General features: G+C 35.9%; 1 protein-coding gene across 8 annotated transcripts in view; it reads right to left on the reverse strand.

Moving 5' to 3' along the window:
• The window catches only part of LOC5572399, a 151134-nt gene that overhangs the window by 92791 nt on the left and 31800 nt on the right, over positions 1–26543 (reverse strand). For all 8 annotated transcript variants that reach the window (XM_021850540.1, XM_021850541.1, XM_021850545.1 and 5 more), the window contains exon 3: positions 369–868. In XM_021850540.1, the coding sequence (XP_021706232.1) occupies positions 369–601 (233 nt within the window). In that variant the 5' untranslated portion in view covers positions 602–868. The remainder of the gene's footprint in view (positions 1–368; positions 869–26543) is intronic.

Genomic DNA, 26543 nt, shown 5'->3' on the forward strand with positions numbered 1-26543 from the left:
CTGTTCTGCTCATCCCTCTGGTGGTAGGTGGACGAAACTAGCTTATGTTGGATGGTTGATGGTGACACTCTATGGTAGGCTACTATACTATGGACTAACATGGGATTTACTGACGGAGAAAACTGCACAAAAATTACAAACACTACCTGCCACTATTCCCACAACTTCTCGATTTTAATTTAAACAAAATCTCAAAAACATTCCACACTGAACTACGAACACTACAAACCTATTATCAAATGTTGTCACTCTCAGCTTGTTATTGCGTTTATCGCTATGTCCATCTAGGTACTATCCATAATTACTCAACCCTAGATACTATTTACATGACCAAATTGATCTAATGAAAGAAGTAACATGATACTCACTTTCTCACGTAGATATAATTTTCCATGTCCCACGGATCGACGTACCGCCGGCTGAAGATGGCATCGGCCGGTCCCAGCGATTCCATCAGGCTCGGCCGACGCGATATCGGCATCGGGTGTGGCCGCAGGCAGTCCGATTCGTCCGCCGAGTCGAATTCCTTCGCCGTGTAGTAAATCGATTCGGCGGTCCTGCGCGAGGACGCAAAGCTGTCGAATCCGGCATAGGCGGGCATCGTGTGACGGGCAGCTTCCTAGTTTGACGGGTACGTCGCTTGTTTGCTCGAGAGCAATCGAGTCTCTGAGTTTGTTTTGATTTGGAAATCGAATCTCCTTCGGAGGACAGGTTTTGAAGCTAATATTGGAACGATTTTTTTTATTTCGATTGCTTACAAGCTTGAAATGTTTGCATTATTGCGCACCGGTACGGCTTCTTACGCTGATGCGGCTTAGCACCTTTGCAAAAATGTCCATGAACTTCGAAGAGGTAGTTGTTGGTCAAGCTGAAAAAGAGAAAAGTTACATAATCAGTAAAAGTGGAAATAGGAATGGCAGTTTAAATTACTTAATGTTACATAACGACATTATAAAAACTGAACAAAACAATAGAGATAATTGCCTTTTAATTAAAGTATAGATTTTATCCCAAATCGGATTTAATTTTCGTACGGATGAGAGAAAAGCATACAGTATCGGACATATAAAATGCCCTGAAGCCGTTTACCCATACAAAATTATCAATTTAAGATAGCTATATCTTTGTCGTTTTTCAACTGGTTTTTTGTTATTGTTCTATGACGAACTAGAAATTGCCTCAATTTTCGAGAACTATTGAAAATGTTGTATGAAACTATTGATTCAAAAGTTACAGATAGGTTGAATTTTGATAAAAAAGGCACAAAGAGAAAAAGTGTTTTAGCAAAAACAAATGCGTCAAACTTGGTGTCTGCAGCACATTTGTTCATTAAGTGATAAGGAACAAAGGCACTGAAGGCATCAAGATAATTAGGCACGTAGTTATTCTGCTATATCATTTTTTGTATTGTTGAATTTCTTGTCAAAATCTGTAACTTTCGAACCAATACCGTTTTGATTCATATTACGGACACTTAAGGACTCAGGGAAATATAACCCAGCATAGAGCATACAAAATAAATCATTCTGTATGATTCCTTAACGCTATCGAGCGTCGGAAGCCCCTTACTTTCGAACGGTGGGTGAAGAATACGCTTCCGCAACTGCAATAATTTTAAATAAATCAAAATGTGTGGCCTTTTCATGATTCTTATTCCGGACGCTTCCTCACTTTTGCCCCATATTCCGGACACTTTGAATCGAATTCCGGACAGCTCATGATAATCATTAATGTAACAGTCAAATTATCATTCGAAATCGTTAAACCACCAAAGAGACATCTAAGGTAGTTGGGCATTATAAATTTTCAAAGATATTTATGGAAAAAGTTTACTAAAACGAGCCTTGAATTTGAGAACTTTTGAACAGCAAAAATTGAAACATTTCGCGTGAAATGTTTCCCATACAAAGTAGAGTGTCCGGAATTTGAAGCTGTCCGTAATATGAATCAAAACGGTAGTTTCCACACAACTTCTGTGACAGTTATAACAAAGAATAGAATCGGTTGTGGAACGGTGGGGATATAGTTTAGCATCTGAAGCTAATAATGTTGTATGCGAAAACGGCTTTGTTGCATTTTATATGTCCGATACTGTAATTAACAACCACTTGACTGTGAGCTTCCCCAAACAAATTCAGACTTTTGCGATGCACAACCTTGTAGGGGTAATGTAGTTCCGATTCAGAGGCGCACCCCGGTATATTTTGTATACATTTTGGTTTACGTGATGCCATCAGAGATAAAACAGTTACCAACAGCAATCAGATCGGATACAAACAAAGCGAGAGAGAGGAAACAACGCTAAGTCTGGTGTCCGGTGTCCGAATTGGTGGCTGACGGCACACCATGTAAGAGGCACGTTCCGTTGTTTGGCCACTCAAAAGACGAGCAAAAAGCGCGCAGCAGTCGCTCCATCTGCTCGACGAAGGTTTCGTAACTTGATGAGAAATGAAAAAAAAAAAACGTTCAAACTTCACGATTGTAATGGCGATTCGACCACCGAGCAAGTTGTGTTGTTAAATGGAGGACATTTATGGGAAAGATTTAATAAGGACAATTTCTTCAAGATCAATTATCTCTTCCTAGTCTGATTTCCCTTGATATTTGTTTATCTCTTTATTAGTAGCATTTCAAACATTGTATTTATTTCTTGGTATCGAACTCCGGGCATTACTCATATTCCAAACTATGAACATTTAATAGAGATTACCGACTAAATCACTAAAAATTCTTTAGGCAGCGTCCATTTATTACGTAACGCTAAAATTGGAAATTTTCGACCCCCTTTCCCCCTCAATAACGCTTTTTGTATGAAAAATTTAAAATTTTTGTATGAGCCGTAACGTTCGAGCCTACTTCCCCCTCCCCCTAAAGCGTTACGTAATTAGTGGATGCCGCCTTACAGAGTTATTGGTACACGTCCATTGTAGTGAACAGTTTTGAAAACATTTAATTTACTTTCAATGCCACTATTTGAAATGTCAGCCATGTTAGAAATTTGGGATAAAACAGTGCCCATTTTTTCGTAAAGCTTCTGTAAAATTAAATCGAGTTTTGTAGGACTACTCTGTAAATTACCCGCATTATCCACATGAAAAAAAGTAATCAAAAGGGAGTTCATTCCACTCCACTTAATGAGGATGAAGTTGTTTTCATTTACAGTTATGTGAGAAAATATTTGGCGAGGTTCTTTTCACTCAAACGGCTGATCTATTTATTTTGCTTTCAGTACATTGACATTTAGTTAAATTTGAGATAGGGCACTGATGTTCGGGTTTTGGGTTGTTTTAATCTTCTCTTTTACAATACTATAAAGAGCGCTTTTGAATAATGCCTGGAGGTCAACTTGAAATCAGACCTCTGCCAAATATCTAACTAGACGTCATTAGAAGGTTTTATCAACAGCCCGCAGGGATCTTGCGAGGAACCTACCAAGCATCTGTTAAGTTAAGTGGAAATAAATGAATCCAGGAGTTCTCCGAAGAATTTGTCAAAATATTTCATAATCGACAATTCCACAGTCTGGAATTGCATAGTGGGCTCTTCTTAATTTTCCAGTATATATTTTTTAGACTATTCCATTCCAAAACTTTATTCCAGAAATCGTTCAGAGTTCAAAAAAGTTTAGGAGACTCGGATCAGTGATGTACAGGGGCCCCGGAAGAGGGACTCTCAGTTTTAATATTTTAACCGTTTAAACGACCAAAATTACAACATACTGAGTTATCAAATCCCGCAACAACACAACATCAAAACTAGTTTTCAATATGATCTCAAGCTTTGCTAGGGAAGTCATTATCCTTGTTGTTCAATCAACTAAATAGAAGAATCGTTGAATCGAGTATTTTAAAGATTCTTCTATTTCCAACATAATTTTTCACGATATAAACCAAGCAGATCTCAATATTTCATATGTTAAAATAATACAGTGACCTCTAGAATAATTACAACATACGCATAAATTTAAAGCTTGTACATTTTTTTTAGATTTTAAAAGAAATTCAGAAATTGGCCATTCGTAGCACTTACTCCCAGCACAGCCTTCCATACCGATACACCTGGAGATCACCACATTAGACAGTATCACAAATCGACCACGTTCTGATTGATGGACGGAACTTCTCCGACACTATCGACATCAGGACCTATTGTGGCGCTAACATTTACTCTGAATTCTATCTGGCGATCATCTTCCGTCGTCTGTCACCTGTAGTAAACAAGTTCGTGAGAAGTTATCAAGCCAGCTTTGTTGACATACGATCGTCAACGGACCAGATCTTTACTGTACGGCAAATCCTCCAAAAATGTCGTGAATACCGGGTCCCAACGCATCACCGATGCTCTACGCGGTCGATACTATCGTATCTAACTCCGGAAAATCTTGGACGAGAACAGCTTTCCCGGGAAAATCACGGGACTGATAAAAGCAACGATGGAAGGTGTGCGAAATTGTGTGAAGGTTTCAGACGAACATTCCAGTTCGTTTGGATCCCGTCGGGAACTACAACTAATACGCGATATGTGTCACCACACGTAATCACTCTATTCCAAGTTCGATCAATCTGATGCACTTTGGGTCCACCCACATCAGTGAAAAATAATGATACACCATTTTCCAAGATGAAATCGATAGTTTCTATTGTTTCATGATCTCATAACAGTCTCCTCCATGGATCACACGAATACAATGGATAGATACGTGCTACTTAAATGATAATTAGTATGTTTCGTGCTCTATATTTACCTCGTACCTGATCGCACGTAACGGCAAATACAAATCATCCACGTGGTGTATCAACCAACTTATGGAATCAATCATAAGTCACATTCCCAAACGAAAACATTCCATTCGTCTCGGTCTCGGATCCATTCCATAACTTATGAAGCTAATGCAAAGCCACTCGCATTCTAGTCCACCCGCTTGGAACTTCTCCAGCAGACTGACTTCTTAGAAAGTCAATACAATGTGCGTTCATCAAATTAATACCCATCATAAAAAAGAACGACTGCCAATCCGTTGAAACCCTCGACAGCAGGGGTAGGTTTGCTTTGGCAAATCCTCATTACTGATGTATCGATGCCAAGTGTGCGGATGAAGTTGAAGTCAGCGAGTGAAACGAGTAGAATTTATTATGAAGCGCTGCTGTCGGTAGTATAGTTTCTTTGTGTCAATCTACGTCGTGAAATTGAACCACTAGACTGGCAGTTGAACCACGCATTCTGCCAATTGTCTGTAGGTATCCTTTAGGTCGTGGCGTGTGAATATGCGGTTAAGGTTACGTTTTGATTTAATTGCCACCTGCAAGCTGGTTTCAGGTAGGATGCAGTGAGATTGCTATTATTCAGCGCTAGTTAAATGCCAGTATTGTTATTGAAATGGTAGAAAAATCTTGAAAAATACCCTTAACATCTCTCAGTAAAAAATTTTGGTAACTGAGATGTAGGCTCTGTCCCAATTGGAGGTAAGATCAGAAAGAAGAAAACGGCTCAAGAACTTGTGATGCAATTAGTGGTTTGTTGTTCTTGTTGCTGAGAATGAAAGCTTCTTTGTTTATTTATGAGACAGATGAATGAACTCCTTCTGAATCAGTGAGATACTAGTTCACTGTTTGGAATGAATCTTAAGTTTCCTCACTCGCAATAATGTTCATTGGGTATAGGATATTCATCGACAGGAATATGATGAAACGATTCTATCGTGATGATTTTCAGCATTCATTCTGATTATCACTCATAATAAAAATATCACCAGTACGACAAGGCAAAGTTGTTTCGATCATATTGTAGGCTTATTTCTTGCCAATTACTAATTAAACATAAAAAGTAGATTCGGAATTTGATATTGATTTGTGAAAATTAGCTAGGAAAATGTCAATGGCTTTCAGTGATTCTATCTATGTTATCCAGCGATTTTATAATAAATACCCGAAACCCTTTTACCCGAATGCGACACTTACCCAAATTCTATTTCCCCGAATGCGACATTTACCCAAATTATATATAGTATTGTGAATCAGACACGATCTTCAAAAACTAGTGCTTCTGCTTCATAAAAAACCTTCAAAACCCAAAATTTAGATTCTCGACCATATCATTCCGTTTTATTTGAACGAATCATGTACTAACAAATAGTGTGGTTGATAACAGCTCCAAGTTGACTCATTCCTGATGCATTCCTGCATCAATCTAAATGATTCTATAACAAATACCCGAAAGGATCGTAGGTTCGAATTCCATCAGTCGAGGATCTTTTCGTTAAGAAAATTTTCTCGACTTTTCTGAGCAGAGTATTTTTGCACCTACAACACGGTATACGAATACTAAAATGATCCATTGGAATAGAAACCTCTTAGCTAATAACTTTGGAGGTGCAAATTATAACACTAAGCTGAGAATCAGAATTTGGTCCAGTTGGGGCGTAACACCATAAAGAAGGAAGATACTACTCAACTAATCAACAATAAGTAGAAAAAATAAATCATATTATGGAAGACCATAAACAACAAGAAAGAGGATGAAGAATCATGTTTGCTCATGTTTTACAGATTCTGTACAACATATTATCAAAATAACACAAAACCAAAGGCCAGTTTTATCATTTTAAGTTGTTGCAACAACAGAACTCGAAAGATTTTCATTGGCGTAAATAGGGAGGGGCCAGGGGGGGGGGGGCTTGGCCCCTCTAAATCATGTGCTTGCCAAACCCCCCCCCCCCCAAAAAAAAAGGGAAAAAAATGACAATATAGTTAAAACTAGTTTTTAGTATCAAACATGCACTTATGATACTAAACGCGTTATGTACAGTTTGAATATAAATTTATGAATGATCATTGTTTGACAGGCAATAGCAATATGTAATTTTAAATCGTCACATATATCCATACTGTTTCCTTTTTGCCCTTTCCCGACATTGGAATTCATTGAAGCATGTTTTAGACTTAGCAGAACTGGCTTGATCCATTTTAATTAGAAAACCAAAGTATCTTCATTTTTTAAAATAAGCTGCGATATTTTGTGACCAATTATCTAGAACGAATCGTAGTTACTGGTAAATGTTTGTGCATGAGAGTTATGTTAAAGTGGTAAAAAAAGTCTTAGTTTATATAAATTTTTCGCGAACTTCCAAATGTTTCATATTAAAATTTATGAGTCATTCGATAAAATTGTCTCCGAGACGTGAGGAATAGATATGAACTGCTGGTAAATAGACGACAGTGAATCAGTTGCATTAAAATGTGACAAATTGATAAAACTTGTTTCTAGATCAATGACGAGATATCGACGATGTTTTTATTTCAAGTTTGAACAAATTGAGAAAGCATGCAATCAATTTTCTGTAAGTCACACTAACATTAGAATTTTATACATGTAAAATCACAAAACATTCTTAAATTTCTCATGGCTCAGATTTCTCATTTCACCAAGTCCAATGAAACACGTTTGTTTGGCGACCTTTATCATTCAATCTATGTCAATCTGGTGTATAAAAACTGATTGCTTTTCAAGCATGAGCTAATGTATATTTCAGTAAATATGTATTTATCAGTCGTACATTTATATTTTAAGACCAGCCGGATTTATTTTTCGATTTTTAGTAGCCCAAAATTGAACATTACTAGAGAGAGTGGGGCAAAAGTTCGCGTGGGACAAGATTTTTATTTTTATAAATGCCATAGTGTTCAAGTAAGAGACTTTAACTACAAATATCATAAGAATCGATTGAGGTTTGGAAAAATTATGGCTATTTGTTGTGTTTTGACGAAAAAATAATAATTTTTGGTCAAACTCATTGTATGAAAATAAATAGGGATAAAATCTTCTTTGATTTTTTATGTTAGGGCGTTTTAAGGCATCATAATGATGCTTTGAGGTGTATTAGTTACTACGTAATTGCTTGGAATCAATTTTTGGTCCATAGTTTGGCCAAAGTTCGAATCAGCGGGGTAAATGTTCGACCCATATAAGCTCGCAGAGAAATTTACAAATTACCCAAAATTCACATATTATCTTCAAGTTTAGCAAAATTTGCCTGATCGTGCGAAAAAAAAAGACATCAACATTTCACATTTTCACTTAGTTTTGCAAAAAACTGCTTTTTTGGGATTTGGGCAATTTTTTTATGGAAAATTAGTGTGCATTTATCTGTAAACATAAGTTTATGGCTGGTATAAAGTATGTCTGTCCTAAAAGTGCCGGTATTTTGTATTTCGGCCAGCAAACTTTTGCCCCACCGGTGGGGCAAAAGTTCGTTTAAGACAATCAGTGAAATCACAGCAAATATGTTGTAGGTTCACGGTATAGTATTGTTTTTATGAAAATTTTGATTATATCACTAAGGTCGAACTTTTGCCTTATCTTACTCTGATTGGATATTAGGAAAACCATGAGCAAAATAGCTTCCATCCTGCTTTCTTCAAACTATTGATACTCGTACGAATTTCCTGACGACAGCTTTATTTGAATTTTTGTATCGTTCAATCCTTCAATGTGATGGTAGCCAAGCAGTTTTAGGATTTAAAGTTTTAACTTTAACAAAAACGGTAATATTCAATGCTTTATTCAAATTTTGGTTTCGAAAGGTTCGGAGACATGAATCATTCGCTACAGAAATGCTGAGTTACAATAATCCACATTTTCAAACTAGCAAGTGTTTTTTTTTTTCAATAGCTTGGGTTTTTTTGTCGGCTTCAAGAGCTTTGAATTTCACATTGATCTTGAACCTCAATTGAACTGATACATTTAAATCTTTATCTTGTTTTACAACTTTGCAAAAATCAAATCGAATTGGAATGGTAAATTCTGATTTTAGTCTGTTTTTAAATCTTTGTATTCTATCCGAGATCTTTAAGATTTACGTTTACTATTTTTCAATAAAAGTGACATTTGGTATCTAGGAATTGTTCAACTAATCGGTTTTGGACGATTTTTTGGTTTTGATCTACCTCTGTATGAATGTGCACCACTATAATCAGTTCACAAATATAATCGAAACAAGCATTGTTAAGTTATCTTTTACGACTTTTATTTCTCATGAGAAGGGACCGTGGCCCCCCTCAAGTCTGATGGCTATTTACGCCCTTGAAGATTTTCCGCTATATGATAGTTAAGAAATGAATTAGCCATCGACTAAAAGTCTTAATACTGACTTTTGACAATAAAACTATTTGTTAGCTCATCATTCGCTCAATTAAAAATGAGGTCAAATTAATAGCCGAAGGCCAAATTTGGCAATAGAAAGGTTTCTTATACATCAGAAGTTTCAATTTATACGATTGTGTCTGGTTCACTGTACCATATACAATTCAGGAAAATGTCACTTCCGGGTAAATGGTATTCGGGTATTTCTCATAGAGTCAATCTAAATAACTAAACAACCGATCACTCTGAACATTCGATGCATTGAACACAACCAGCCAGTAATGAATGGATCACATTGATGTATTCAAAAAATCAACTCAAAGTCCATAAAATCAAACACCCGGTAAGATTTCTGATTATAGTAAAACCAAAATGATTGTATCTTTTGTATTTGAGTGAATATCGCATTCGGGTAGTTGTCATTCGGGTATTGGTTACAGTATCTATCCAGCGGACCAGTCGATATTTCAGAAACGCTGCCAATATCTATTTCTAAAAAATGTCCGTTTACACTCATGGCAACTAATTATCACCTGATGATTATGTGAAAAAAGAAACCGCGATAATCAGTTCCCGATTTTCACCGAAAATGAATGTTTGTTATTGCCGATTGAGAGACCGATAGATTTGACAATTGAATGAACTAGAATGAATGTTCGAGAGCTTTTTTGTTACGGGCAATGCTGAAACCGACGAAAGCTCACATCTGCAAAAATATGACAGCTGTGTTCGTGACCGAATCGAGCGAACAAGGTCCGTCGAGATTTGTGATCCTTATCGGCCAAAAAATCGAGATGAGTGTTCACCGATACGATTATTTGGAACCTTGGTGGCAGGTACCGGGAATGGAACCCAGACACCTTCAGCATGGCTTTCCTTTCTAGCCGCGACTCTAACCACTTAGCTAAGAAATGCCCCTTGTTGTTGTTCTTCTTGCGTAATAGCTGAATAATTGTGATTTGAGAATGAGAATGGCATACAGAGAATTAGCTTTCCAGACCTCTACAATTCCTTTCTGAATTGCTATTCGCCCATGTAGCAATATGTTTTCACATTGACTTGAAACCTTAATCCTGTGTTGTATATTGGATAACTTGCAACACAACCAGCACCTGCCTGAGAAGAAAAAGGCTTATTGGTTAACTTGCAATTTTGCCTGACCCTGCTGTATGATTAATCTACCCTCATCAGCTTATAAAGACCTCAACCATTGTATAGTTTGCATCCATGAAGAAGTAGCTCTCTATCATCATCATCAACAACAACTGTCGCTATACAATCAAATGCACAAAAAAATACGATGACCACTGCGAACCTATCATCGATTAAATGGCTGAGACCTCATGACCCTGACATCAAAAAGCTTAGTCGGTATGATCGGCTTTGCGTTTGTCTTGGTATTGCCGTCGTCATCAGTCCTGCCGTAGAATCGTTTGAGTTTGAAATAAAATATAGACAACTAGGTAGTCTTTGCTGCGAATTGCAATTTTTTTCACCGTGGAGCGCACATTTATAAAAAAAGATGAGTCTTTGAACACTTGATACGTAGAGGGATATATCGATGGACCTTTGGAAGCCGCTTAAAGATGAAGATGAAACAATGCGACGCTTAGAATTTTAGCAAAAATCTATGGAACCTAATAGTTCTCAAGCACCGTCAGCCAGTCGATCAATTTTACTGCCAAAACAAATGTCTAAAGAAGCTGAAGATATCTGCTCTTGAAAATTCGAAGTATATGGATCCGACACATACTTAACTTGATCAATCAAAATTCATTGCAGTGGGGACTATTTTCAGTGCTCCCGTAAATCAAGTTTAATAGTGGAAGCATTAACCCGTATAGGCCTGAGTGAAATCAAAAATACTAAAACGCTCACCGCTCAGCAAATACTAGATGAATACAAATAGTTTTTGTTAGTATATTGGCACACATATCTAATTTCTAAAAGTGGCCAGAGGGATTCGGGAATATTCCTGTGGCCGGAGTTGTACCAGTGGGTCACTGGGTAATGTCGGGTGGTGTTTTTTTTCTTTGATATAGTAGCCACATTACAGCCGATTCCAGAAACTATCCATGACTTGAAATTTGCCTACCTCCAGAGGCAGACAAGCACAGCACCCTTTTCACCCGATATGACCCAGTAACCCACCGAAATAACTCCGGCTACAGGAACATTCCCGAGATCCCTTGACCACTTTGAGAAACTATATACTATATTCTGACAAAAAATAATTTTAATCCGTCAAGTATTTGCTGAGCGGTGGGAGTTTTAGTTTATTTTCTTTCACTCAGGCCTATACGGATTAACTGGAAAGTTTGAAGTAAAACCATATTTATGTTCAAAAATCCGTGCCGCCCTATTCACATACAATAGGAGAATGCATAATATAAATACACTGTAACCTCAGTTTACGAATTAGATCGGGGGTTCGTAAATTGAATCAGTGCGTAAAACGAGAAAGCTTCAATAGTTCGAATAACAAAGTTTTGCCTTTTGGGGCCATCTTGTAAAAACATATTTTTTATTATTTAGAGAAATTCAAGAGCGTAAGTCGCATGATCGATTTCTCTTCATCGATCCTCTCTTCTGTCAATAAAGGTGATAAGATACGGGTTTGTTGGCATTTTTTCACTCTAGTACGCTAGGCAGAGATGCAATCTTGCGTCCTGAGGTCAAAAAATGGTGACAAACTTGTGTCTTGTCTCCATTATTAATGGAAGCGAGGATCGTTGAAGAGAAATCGATGATGTGACTTACGCCCTTATTCTAGCAAACTCTTGAATTATGCTCTGATGCCAAATGCTAATGATACCAAAATTAATATATTATTGATATATTTGGTTCGGTTTTATCCCGTTAGGCCGAATGTCGTTAGACCAAATGCCGTTAGGCCGAAAGGATCGTTAGGCCGAAAAAGGCCGATAGTTCTAATGCACCATTAAGCCGAATGGGTAACTAACAGGGAAAGGCCGCATAACCTAGAAGCCGCCGAATGACTTTTCAGGTCAAATGAATTGTTAGTTGTTAGATCAGGATAACTTGCATTAACTAGAAGCCCACAATATCCGCTGTGAAATATAGCTAGAAAGAACAGCTTCTGTTTTAAGGAAAAACACTGATGAATGTGTTAGTCATTTGAAATGGTAGTAATTGATCGAGTGTTATTTCGGCCTAACGGCATTCTTCCTAACGGCATTGGGCCTAACGACCTGTACCTATTTAGTTCTTAATCAGGCTAGAATGCGTGGAAGTTAAGGTCTTCAAAGAACTCTTTGGAGTTTGGGCATATGGTTTTGAATGAGTTAATGGAGATCAATTTATCATTTATATGTAGAAGAATATCTTACAGTACTGGACCCTAGAAGATTGTTATATTTTGATGAATCGTTTGTATTGTCAGATCTGAGTTTTGGTAACTAAGTACTTATAACAAATATACTAGTTCATCCAAAAACTTACTGAAATATATACATGCAATGTACTGGCGTATTTAGCGAACCTTCGATGTATTTTATACATAACACAGGCTGTTATCTATTCATAGTAGTAAAATGAGTTTTGTTATTTATTTATTTATTTTTATTTTGTACCGATGTCCTAGGTCCTCCAAGGACTTCATCAAATATAGGCCTTAGGATCTAAAAGCATGATAAATGTCCAATCGATAGTTTTTTGATAAGGCACAGTCTCTTAACCATTCATGCAAGTCATCGGAATATTTTTTTGGTTTGTACGGATGTGTTTGGTTCTCCAAGGACTCAATTGAATATAGGCCTTGGGATCTACGACCGTAGTCAATTATTTAAGGAAGTTTTCAAATAATCCAAAGGCCCCTAACCATTCATGTAAGCAGACGGTGTATTGTATTTATTTGTGTGAATGTTCTTGGCCCTCCAACATCTTTATCTAATATAGGCCTTGAGATCTGCAAGCGCAACCAATTATCAATGGATGTTTTTATATGGCTCAGCTTCTTATATATTCAGAGCAGTAAAATGAGTTTTGTTATAATTTGTAACGATGTTCTAGGTCATCCAAGGACTTCATCGAATATAGGTCTTAGGATCTACAAGCGTGATCAATGATCTATCCATAGTTTTTTTCAATATTGTACCGTCTCTTAATCATTCATTAAAGTCATCGGAATATTTTATCGGTTTGTACGTATTTTTTTTTGGTCCTCCAAGTAATCTATTGAATATCGGCCTTGGGATCTACGGCCGTAATAAGTGATTAGAAGTTAGTTTTCAAATACTCCAAGGGCCCCTAACCATTCATTTGTACGAATGTTCTTGGCCCTCCAAGATCTCTATCTAGGATCTACAAGCATAACCAATTACACAGCGTAACAAAAATGACATTTTTGCGTGTCTCAAGGATCAAATTATGTGTCTATAGTAGATTTGGGATTGCTGAATCTGGTGCCATTCTCAGAAATGTTCCAGCACGGCACAATTTTTAGCTACAGGTTGCCAAAGTTGTATAAAACACTGGTTTTATTAATGTTTACATGAAATTTAAAGTACAATTTATCAAACTTTTTTGTAATCTAATCCACCAAACATGCAAAATAGAACTTCAACTTTCATTTCAGACATAATTTGATTGAAATTGCGCGATTAAATTTCGATTAAATCGATTTTTTTTAACATGCTTGCAGTCTCCATACAAAATTCTTCGTTTCTTCTATATGGCAAAATACAACCATTCTCTAAACTATCAAAAAATAACTTTTCCGTATCGAAAGTATTACAAACTTCAATGATAAGTATTGTTATACACATAAAGTTTGAATTCTGTGGCAAATTAAGCCAATATATTATCTTACAAGCTAACAAACTTGCATGCAAGTTGGCTGAAATAGTCATTTTTTTGCATTTTCAACAATCGATATCTCAAAAACTAGACGTGCTATGATATTTCTGAAAACGGAAATGGATTCAGCAACTCTTAATTAAGTGAATAGCGGTATTTTGGTGCTGAAGACAAAAACGTGTTCCGCAGTGTTATCAATAGATACACAAATAAAAACATTTAAATTTCAATGTAGCGTAAACAGGAGAAGATAGTAAAAGTAAACCAAAGTCATCTATTGTTACAGCATCACGTTTAATTTTCAACTAAAGATGCTTGAATGTTACATGATCGTGTAAATTTAAAGTGTATTCGATTGAAAAATAAGCGATTTGTCGTTGACATTTCAGTTTATTTTGATGCTCCAAATATGTGCATGAAAATAAACTGAAATTTACAACATATTTTTAGCTGTGTAGTTCTTTGATATTACGAACGCCCTTAACTATTCATATTAGTAAACGAAGTATTGTAATTGGTTGTGTCGATGTTCTTGGATTTCCAAGAACTCCAAGGAATATAGGCCTCAGTATCTACAATCGTAAGCAGTTGTATATTGATGATATTTAGTTATGGCATAAAATCTTAAGTCTTTATCTCTTTACTCATAAATGGATCAATGTTCTGATCTGTACTGATGTGCTTGGTTTTTCAAGGACTCCATGTAATACTGGCCTCAGGATCTACAAGTGTAACCAATGCTCTAGAAATAGTTTTTAGTTATGGTATATTATCTTAATTCTCCATATAAGTTAACGTAATATTGTACTGATTCTTGGTCCTCCAAGGACTCCACGGGATATAGACCTCAGGCTCTACGAACGTTAGCATTTGTATATTTATGGTATTCAGCTATGGCATAAAACCTTAAATCTTTATTTAAGTAAACGTAGTATTGTATTGATTTGTACTGGTGTCCTAGGTCCTCCAAGAACTTCATGGAATATAGGTCTTATTATCAATGATAGGTTTTCAATGATTTACTCCAACCGTAAGTCGCTATCTTAGATTTCAAAATGGCATCGGACATCGATTTTCATCATCCGCTCGTCGTGCCTAGGGTTTTGGTACCGGGAGTACCGGTACCGAAAGTACTGGTAATAAGGACTGTTCAAGTGGACACCTTGTGCATGCTGTGTCTTTTTAATTTATCAATAAAATTTCAATTGGTTTTCTGTACATCGCTCGACTAGCATTGTGCAATGTTGCGATAATGAGAAATTCTAGAAAATAATTAAATTTCGCTCGAATATCTAACAACGATTAAAACGATCGATTTTTGGAGGTTATCAAAATCAATGATTGTTAGAAATTGGATGAAAAATTCAACAATCTATTTTTTTTTTTCAAAATAGGCTTGTTCTTCGGAAGCATTATTAATCAAAAGCCTGATGGAAAAAATCAAGTAAATTTTGGAGCAACAATTTCACAAATATAATAAAATAATTTTTCCCCGATATTTTTTGAGAAAAATATTATTTGAACAGAACTGAAATGAGTAGTTTTTTTTTTGGTTTAAAATACGTCCTGACGGAAGTGCTAATTTAGTATTAATATGAAAAATAACTTACGCCTTCATAGAGCCACTTATTTAGTCCCCACGCCACATTTAAAGCACAATAGAAAAAAACAATTGCTTTATATTTAGAAGACCTTTCAAAGTACATTGACAATCATCAAAACTGGCAACACTGCAGTAATAAAATCAACTTTATTTTTTGCATATTATTTTCATAATATATTATTCTGAGAATACCAACTGAAATATTTGGAGATAAACGTTTACAATTTTCTGTAGATCGATAAATATGCGTACATGATTATAAAAGTATGAGACTTTTTAGTAAAACGACCATAAAGAGTAAAAAAATTATATTTTCATAGTATTGTACAATAATAGTTGAACGATGCACTGAAAACCGATTACGATTATATCAATAAATAAATCAAGATATAGCTTAAACAAAGTGTCCACTTTATAAAATGAACAGTCTTTACTGACCAATTTTTGGTACCGAAATACCGGTACTGGAAGTCATTGAGTACCGGTATTTTCGGTACTGATGAGAAATCTAATAATCGTTAAAATCAATACATTTCTTCACAATAAATGGTACGTAAGTTTGGTGAAGTTCGTTGATGAAGTTCAGGTCGATCAAGGTACGTATTACATAAAGGCTTATTATAATTATTATCTTTCCAGCACTATCTCCGTAAGTAAAAACATTACAAGTACGCTCATTGTTTGCATTTTGCTGCCTAAAAAACACGTTTTGGAACATTAAAAAACTGAGGTCTGAAGTTGTTGAATGGAAATGATTGAGCAGGCAGATCCTAGGGTTTTTTGAATTATCGATCAAAAGCCTGATTATTAAATACTTACAAATGAGGCTGAAGATTGTGACTTTTACGCTTTGTAGCCAGCCAGGTACAGGTGCTTTAATTATGGCACAAAGATTGATTTTTTTTTTTTTTGATAATTCATATATTACGTGTCAGATCCGGAACCCACCTTCGAATAACACCTTCGAGTTTGCCAAGTTTACAACAACGATGATTCACACGATGCATGGGCAACAATTCGAGCAATTCTGGGATGGACCCAGAAAGAGTTTTCTCCGTGTCTGAAAGTTTTGTTACAAAATACACACACTTATGGCTGTTAAAAACTTTGAACGTGCTTTGCATTTTTAAATCATACTCAATGGATAGAAATCAAGGCGATAACATGGAAATAGTTTATTATTAATTTTGTACAAAATAAATCTATAACTTTTTCGAATTTCCTATAAAACGTTCAACTGTGGATGGTTAAATTGCATATTTGAATAAATGTGGTCCACGTCAGACAAAATTTGAATATCAACACATGTTCTTGAGAATTTAAAGAGTTATGAAGTTAAAATGGTTTACTCATCATTATTTTAAGACCATATTTTGTTAGTGCTATGAATCATAAAAATGAAGTATAAGCTTCAGTCAACTTGTGATTATTGACCAATTTTAAAAAAATAGCTTATTTGTTTCTATATGTTTTATAATTTGTGCAAACAAATCTTGCGGTACCGGTACATTACCGGTACTATCGGTACTGAATGTTACAGTACCGTAGAACCAGTACACGTCAAAAGGGGTCGATACTAGGAACCCTAGTCGTGCCCGTTCCAGAAATCCTCATATTGCATGGGTTTTTGACGATTTTTCCAAACCGGAGGTCATTCCATTACATAATTGAATTCGCGTAAAAATAAAAGACTTTGTAAATTGAGGTGTAGCTACCCATAAAAACAGTGGTATTAAGTCAAGCTGCTTCTGTGCACCACATAATTGCTTTCCAATTGAGATATTTGTGGAAAGATTTTAACGGCAAACGATTCTGAGGTCTTTGATTTTCTCCTTTAATTTCAAGGTCTACAAAACATAAAGAAGTTGCTACATTATCAAAACTAAAATGTTTAGCATGAGAATGATTGACCGCCCGCAATTGTTACAACGTTATTGCAAGAACAGCTGTACTTACACATGGAATCAACAGACATCCTCAGTGTGTAGGTACTGGTGCTCTCATTATTACAACAAACATGAACGGCGCCGGCTGCGTCCAAATGGAGGTCAATTTGGAGATGGGAGTGAAATTTTGACGTGTTACTTGTTTTATGGAAGCCGAAGAGTCCTCTGCACTTCCACAAGTAAACGATAAATGTATAACTTGGAATTTTATGCGCCTAACCAGATGCGCGATATTACTCGATAAACGCATTGAAAGCCGAACAAGTATTCGTCACTCGCCCCCACAGGAGCAAGCGGAAAGATCAAAGTACCAAACACTACTAATGCGATCCGCGATCCGCGACACTATTCCACCGTACTACGCGAGCAGCGCGCAACTCGATTGTTCCTGCCCTCATCACCCACCCCTGCAAGCGTCAAGGTCGAAGGACCAAACACTATTATAGTCATGATTTTTCCAAGTAAATCAATGAAATACTGGAGCGTGTCTTGTCTTTAAATGCGATCACCTGATCAAATGATGTTTTTAAATCCAGACATTTTTGCATCATCTGTGTTTCAATATGATATTTGTGCATATCTTTTCAAGAAAATCATACAAAATAAAATATTATTTATAAATAAATTCGACATAGAACAAAACGTAACTAACATTAGTATTTAATTATTTGAACTGTAGCGCGTGTAGTTTAAACTGTTTTACATGTCGCTTGAATCTCAATAACGAAAGATATCCACAATTCATCTCACATTTCACAATTTTCTGATAACTCACAAGACTTTTTATGTAGATATTTCGAGTCCACTGTTTTTTATATTTCAAAAATATCATATACACTAGTAAAAATTTAGTTTTCCTTACGATATCCGGATTTGAAATCACTGACCCGTAATTCCGGACAGTCTCTTCACACTCCCTTAAATACACATTTTCATCATAATTCACAAAGGTTGTGTTACCAAACGTTAAAAGTATGTATCCGTATTTCATTGTGTTTAAAACAATCCATGAAAATATACTTCATACACTTATTTTTCTTCATCCTTTGGTTTTGTTCGGGCGTTCGATTAAAATGGACCACGATGGAATGACATCCGACAGAAACCACTAACATGTTGTTATTTTTATTAATTAAAATGGCATGTTAGCGAGATTAAAAATGATTCTACATTTATGTTCAACGTATAAAGCTATACACAATATACACTGTATTGAACAAAGTTCAAGAAAACGATTATTCTGCTTCGATATAACGTAACACAAACAAAAATCTAGTTACGTTACATCGAGCCATTACTGTTCTTTAGTAAAGTACAACCATATTTCTGTACAAAAATCAGTCACATACATTTATACAAACATAATTAGATATGTATAAAATCCTGCTGTTTAGTTCCAAGAGCGTATCAGATAGATACGCTAAAATTAGTGGGTGACGTCTCATAGAAAAGCCCACTCGCAGAATATTCTACGGTGTCATCCGCAGATGAGCAATCAACGATTACTCATCCCTCGATCGTATGAATACCTGTATTGGTTTTCCATGGCGTATTCGTTATTGGCATTGTCACGGTAGCAACTTCTCCGCCGCCATCCGGTCTTCAATGCTCGTCAGTAGGTTGATCCGAAAAAGTAAACTTAGCACTTGACTTTGAAAGAGCTTCAATTGCCTTCAAACGCACCCCTACGCCTCACCTTTGCCATGCAGCGAAGAACCAAACAATCGATTGCTTGGCTTGGCATGCCTACCTGCAGGGAATATTAATGTTCGATTAATGAAAACAGCGTGTATTTATTAGATGTGCTAACGAAGCAAATGGGCGGACGCCCGCCCTCAGGCCATAACCGATTACGCTATTGATGCGCACGCCTATAAGGTCCAGTAAAGGTATAGCGAGGTGCATCCCAAATTGCACAATCGCGCAATCGCACAGAGGTCCTCTTTTTCAGAAAGCTGGCAACAACTTTATTTTCAGAAATAGTTTCAAGTTGAACAGCTGAATTGGACATCCATCTACAATATTAGACAGTTCAGAACACATACGAGAATCCAGAAAAAAAAGCTATCTTTCGCGCCAGATGCAGTAATGTTCTTTGTTTCCTGTTGCATTATTGTTCCAAACAAATTTCCGTGACCAAAAATAGTAAAATGTATATATTAAATGGGAAAATTTTGCCCGTGTTTTTTTTATCTGAACCACTGTGAGTCGTAGCGCTGCAGTTGTGGATCTGCCAATAGGTGTCTGGCCATAAATCAGTAACGTTTTGTATACCAACTGCCTACCTCCAATATTTAGGCTTTGTTTGTTCAGCGTGGCGTATCTAAATGCTGAACTACAAGGCAAGGTGTTCGCACTTTCCGAGGGTCGTTTACCACCAGCGCGAGGTTTAGGGCGACCCGTGATGGTGATTAGCGCTTCCAAGTTAGTTTTATGGATGATATGGACACGTCGGTGGTGGTGGTGACCGTCAATAAAGCGCTTGAAGGTGACTTACACGGGTCGGAGTTGTGTTCAGTCAGTGAATGATTTTTTGTATAATTTCACAACGTAAGCGAAAAGCAACCATGTTTGAAGCTATCCTTGGAAAGGTTACAGGGCCGTGAGTTCATTTGGAAGGATACGTGGTTATAACATATTTTTTGTACAGAATGTTTCAAAACATTTCACGGATCATTTCATAATCGATCGAAAAGCTGTACCAATATATTAGTGTAATAATAGTAGTTTACGGAACAAGTTGCAGAATGATGATTTTTACAACACGAGTCGTAAATTTATTCTACGAGGCTTGCCGAGTAGGATAATTACGACGAGTGCTGTAAAAATCGAGTTCTGCAACGATTTACGTACAACATTTTTTGCAATTTCGTAGAAGACCACTTGAGGGTATCAGAAATTATATCGAATTGCATTCACCATCATTTTACAATTTCTGAAAAATTGTTGTGTAGTGATTAATTACGCAACTCAAAACAGTTGCGTAATGAATCATTACAGCACTGGTTTAAGTTGCGTAATGACTATTCCCGCGCTGCATACTTCAGTGCAGGAAAGTAGGCCGTTCCATGACAGATTGGCGTGTTGAAAAACATCCTATTACGATGAGAAATAGCAAATTTTTTTTTTCAACTCCGTTGCAAATCAGCCTACTTTTTACCAAGCGGTTGGACAACATAAATGCCAATTTCCTACCAAAAGAAACAGTGCTACTTTTCAGCACTGATATCAGTATCGAAAAGTAGCACTTTTCAGTACTGTTTTGGGAGTTATCAAAATGACGTCGGACTGCATCAATACGTCATTTATTCAATTATTCTGAATTTTATAAGGACTTAGTCAGCTAGGTTCGGACTCTGCATCCGTTTGACGAACCGAATTGAGTCTGATTCGAATAGTAGATTCATATTTAGAATCAGGAGCTAGTTAACCGTGAGGGATGTTGAGTTGAAATATGACATAGAGGAGGCAGTAGAATATTAAAGTTATAAAAACAGATAGGAGGTTTATGGGGTGGTTCGTGTATAAGTATTTACAGACAATTCAGCACACGAATGACTAATAATATGGCTGAAACTGTATACGGCGTGTTACCTGATCTTTCTTTGAAATCTGAATGAGCAATGAAAGTGTGAAAATTTCATCGCACATCCTATGATAAATTACGCCTGAATGCCCATGTGTGTTTTCTTGAAATATGGTTATTCTCCAAGAAATATTTCAACTGTAACGACATTTTCGTATTTGCCTAATTTGTTGCCGCAAAATTTTCTAGGTATTACATAAAGAGATCCTACAGCATGCAGATCCACGCAGAAAATTGTATAAGCAATTTTTTAGGATTCCATCAGAGGTTCAAAAAAATATACCTGTTTTTCTTTTGATAACTTCTCCAAAAGTTTCCAAATTTGGAAAATAATTCAAAAGTTTAACCCCTCTACCAGCAGCTTCATTTTATGTTTGTTCACCATTTTTCACAAACCCTCAAAAAATTCTTCTATTTTAGGAATCTGTGTCGATATTGATCATTGGTCATCTTGATCCGGAGATATTCCGAAATTCCTTGGGGGTCTGATGTTTTGCCATTAACGTAAGTAATATCTAAGGTTAAAGAATTTTGCTCATGTTCGGTCATTCACTGTTCGAAACAATACTTCAATAAGAGTCTATTGTGAAAAAATGAAGCAAATTAGTGCAACCGTTATGGAATAATGAACATTTTTGTTTCTTGCCATATAAAGATCTCAAAAACTTCAAATAATCTTATTCTGTAATTTTCAGATTTCTTGAATACAACTCAACCGATTTTCATGATTTTTCAGAGAAGCTCCCTATAACCTGACATTGTATAGCCTACATTTTAGTTTTTTTTTTTATAAATTGAATAAAAATAAAATGACGACAAAAAAAAATTATATGGGGAATGTCGGTCCCCCATGACACATCTGAATATCTTCAAAACAATATGACCAATACTTACTTCTAAAAATAGAAGAGTTTATTAAAAGCTTGGGAAAAAATATCTAAAAACAAAAAAGTTAAAGCTGTTTGAATATACATAATTTTTTGTGGTGAAAACATGAAGTTGCCGGTAGAGGGGTTAATCAGAATTAGCTCATGTGAAATAGCTCATTTCAAACAGAAATTACATCTCTGAAACGAATTGCATTAATTTGTACAAGAATATATTCTGTGATTGCCTTAGACAAAGATCAATGATTTCTCTAAGGACTCCTCCAAATATTCAAACCGGAATTCTTCGGAAGATGTTTTAGGAATAACTTTGAAGATTTCTAAAAAAACGTAATGTTTTTTAACGAAGATTTCATTGTGTTCCAGCGTTCGCTCTCAATACGAAATAAGCGAATTTCAATCACAAAATGATTGGAAGTATATAACAAAGAGTTGTTTTTTTAGTTGGAGATTGCATTGTATTATGAAGTTGCTTACATAAATGCGTTGCAGAAAACAACGAATAATTCAAATAAACGTTTTCATTACATAAAATGAAATATATTTTAAGTGCACTATAATTTAACTCTTAAACCTCTAAAAACACCAAAATATCTTCTACGGAATTGTAAGGAAATATCTCAATGAATCACCTCTTGTATTGCACAAGTTTCTGCAAGGGATCTTGTAAATTTTCATGGAGAAATCATTAGAGAAATTCCAGAAAGAGTTTTTGGATTATTTCTAGAACCTGGATGAATTCTGAAGCATTTGTACATGAAAATCTTCAATTGCACTCCGCATAACGTCGGAACTTCTTTTTACGTTGCGGCAATCAAACACCTTTAATTGCTTAGTGACTGAAGTTATTTATTGTACACCCGGAACCTTATTTTGTCCGCTTGCTCTTAGCTGTTACGGACTCGAACCAACAGCTATCAGCTGTATTGCCAAACTATCTTTTTCGTAGGTAAGAAAATGTAATTCCATCCGACTCAGCTGTGCTGATCGTGGTGGAATCTCTCTGTATAATACATGTCTATACGATCTCGTTTCTGTCTGATTTCTGTCTACATTTGAAATGAAACATTTAATGTTACGCGCGCATTCAGTTTCATTGAAACTATGCGTAGCTATCTAGCTTAGGGTGATTCAAAATTCACTAAAAATATTTTATGAGTTTGCGTATCAAACAGCATTCTTAAAGACATCTTTGAAGGAATTGTTTCAAATTATGCTTAAAGGAATTTAAAGAAGAGATCCTGCGGAATTTAATATTACTATTTTAAAGTTTTTAAATAAATCCATGGAGAAATTATTAATACAGTCATCTCTCCCTTACTCGATATTGAAGGGACACGGTGCTCCAATTACCGTTATTATCAAATAAAATATACCATCCAAACGGCAGTCGGCAGTTGATTACTGACGTTGTTCTGCACCTCTGGGCCGAATTTGAAAAAAATCTCTAGTCAGAATTTTGAGTTACGCCCTTTTGAAGTTTATATGATAGAAATCACACGAAATATGCCACTTTAACTTGTTTAAACAAAGAGATTATAATAAAATTTTGTAGTTTTGATTTTTATATGGTTTTAGATATTAAAAAATACATTTTTCTAAAAATTTTCTCGACCGACATTTGAAAAGGGCCAATGTTGGGTTTAGTTGTTTAGTTACTACTAAGCCAATACACGAAAAATGATATCTACAAATTAATGCCTGCTAGTGATTTTAGGAAATTGTCCAAAGCGTTCAAATTTGTATGAAAATTTCTTGGACAGGATCTGCAGATACGCCCTTTTGAAATGTATGGAAAGAATATGGAATATGGAATATGATGGATTCTGCTCCATCTATAATCAACTGTTAGCTAGGTGCGGTTGTTCTTATTTCATTCAATTTAGCAAGTTGCATAGAACGAATGATTCAAATATAATCTTCTTCTTCTTATTGGCATTACGTCCTCACTGGGACAGAGCCTGCTTCTCAGCTTCCACAGCTATTAACTGAGAGCTTTCTTTGCCAAAGTTGCCATTTTCGCATTCGTATATCGTGTGGCATTGACGATGATACTTTATGCCCAGGGAAGTCAAGGAAATTTCCTTTACGAAAAGATCCTGGACCGACCGGGAATCGAACCCAGACACCTTCAGCATGGCTTTGCTTTGTAGCCGTAGACTCTAACCACTCGGCTAAGGAAGGCCCCTATTCAAATATAATGTAACGCAGAATTTTCCAATTTGAAACCCCCTTTCCTCCCCCACGTTATAGCTTTTGTATGGAAAATGTATGAACCGTGACACTACCGAACCCCCTCGTTACGTAATATTTGAACGATTCCAAATTTACACGTACACATATTGTCTATACTGACATTGAAAAAGTACTAAAGTATAATTGAAATATCCTCATTTCAATATAGCTGAACAATGACTGTATCAAAGTTGACCGAAACAATTATACTCTACTTAAATGTATTCTACTTTGTTCCACCCTACTTGTTCTTATACATATTTTTACAAATGGACACTGTATTAATTAACAACTGCGCGCAAAAGATTTGAACGGTACACTTTCGATATTTGTACGGCTTTTTAGCGCTCCCAGCTCTGTAAAAAAATGCTATGCACAGATTCTGACTCCTAATGCGTGCTTCTCATATGATCCATAAAAATGAAGATTTGAATTATTATTTCACAGTAAGTCCAAATAAGGGTTTCAACTTTTATATGATAGTTTTCATGTATTTTAAGGAACTGAAGCATTTTGTATTAAATGCTTTTCATTTGAGCTGGATCCTTGTTTTAAAGGTAATTTGAACAAGTTTGTCGAGAGCTGGGAAGAGCAGAGCCTGACAAAATCTTTGAAATATCACATCACTAAGTTTCATGTAAAATACTTCTGCAATGCGACTGGTCGAGGACTAGGCTGACATAATGAGCTGGCGTTGGAGTCTGTGCTTAGCGCTGTTTCACAGACCTGTCAGCGCTATAAAGTCGAACAAACATCGAAAGTGTACCGTTCAATTCTTTTGCGCGCAGTTGTTGATTACAACATTGGCATTCGTAAAAATATGTATAAGAACAAGTAGGGTGGATCAGAATAGAATAAATTCAAGTAGAGTAGAATTGAATAGAATAGAACAGATTAGAATAGAAAAGAATTAAATAGAATTGAATAGAATATAAAATTATGTAGATACAGATATGTTATGTTCGAATGTTGCGATCAACTTTGATGTTCAGCTTTATTGATGTGTATATATTTCAATTATACTTTGGCCCTTTTCTAATTTCAATCTAGACAATATGTGTACGTGTAAATTTTATGCAACTTGCTAAATTTATTGAAATAAGAACAACCGCAAAGGTGTAATGATTATGTATGCACCTAACCGTTTTTTATAGATAAAACGGAATTCACCATGCAATATTCTTCCCATATACTTCAAAAGGGCGTATCTGCATATCCTGTCTAAGAATTATTTATTCATATTTGAATGCTTTGGGAAATTTCCTAAAATCACTATCAGGCGTTAGATTGTTAGATATAATTGTTCGTGTATTGGTTGATAAGTAACAACTAAACATAGCATTGGCCCTTTTCAAATGTCGGTCTAAATTTTTTTTAGGAAAATGTGTTTTTCTATATCTAAAACCAAATAAAAAATTAGAACTACATTTTTCTTGTATAATCTCTTTGTTTAAACAAGTAAAAATGGCATATTTTATGTGATTTCTATCATCTAAACTTCAAAAGGGCGTAACTCAAAATTCTGACTAAGGATTTTTTTCAAAATCGGCCCAGAGGTGCAGAACAACGTCAGGAATCAACTGCTGACTGCCGTTTGAATGGTATATTTTATTTGATAATAACGGTAATTGGAGCACCGTGAGGGACCATCGAGTTAGGGAGGTATCGAGTTACAGAACACAAAACCAATGCAACTGCGATCCAAGGGACCATCGAGTTAGCCATGAAAACCAACATTTACTATGGTTCTCTAACTCGATATCGAGATACGGAATATCGAGTAAGGGAGAGTTAACTGTATGAACATATTCCTATTCCCATTCCCATTCCTATTCCTATTCCTATTCCTATTCCGAATTCCAGTTCCTGTTCCTATTCCTATTCCTATTCCTATTCCTATTCCTATTCCTATTCCTATTCCTATTCCTATTCCTATTCCTATTCCTATTCCTATTCCTATTCCTATTCCTATTCCTATTCCTATTCCTATTCCTATTCCTATTCCTATTCCTATTCCTATTCCTATTCCTATTCCTATTCCTATTCCTATTCCTATTCCTATTCCTATTCCTATTCCTATTCCTATTCCTATTCCTATTCCTATTCCTATTCCTATTCCTATTTCCTATTCCTATTTCCTATTCCTATTCCTATTCCTATTCCTATTCCTATTCCTATTCCTATTCCTATTCCTATTCCTATTCCTATTCCTATTCCTATTCCTATTCCTATTCCTATTCCTATTCCTATTCCTATTCCTATTCCTATTCCTATTCCTATTCCTATTCCTATTCCTATTCCTATTCCTATTCCTATTCCTATTCCTATTC

Source organism: Aedes aegypti, chromosome 3, assembly GCF_002204515.2.
Source record: "Aedes aegypti strain LVP_AGWG chromosome 3, AaegL5.0 Primary Assembly, whole genome shotgun sequence".
Lineage (NCBI taxonomy): Eukaryota > Metazoa > Arthropoda > Insecta > Diptera > Culicidae > Aedes > Aedes aegypti.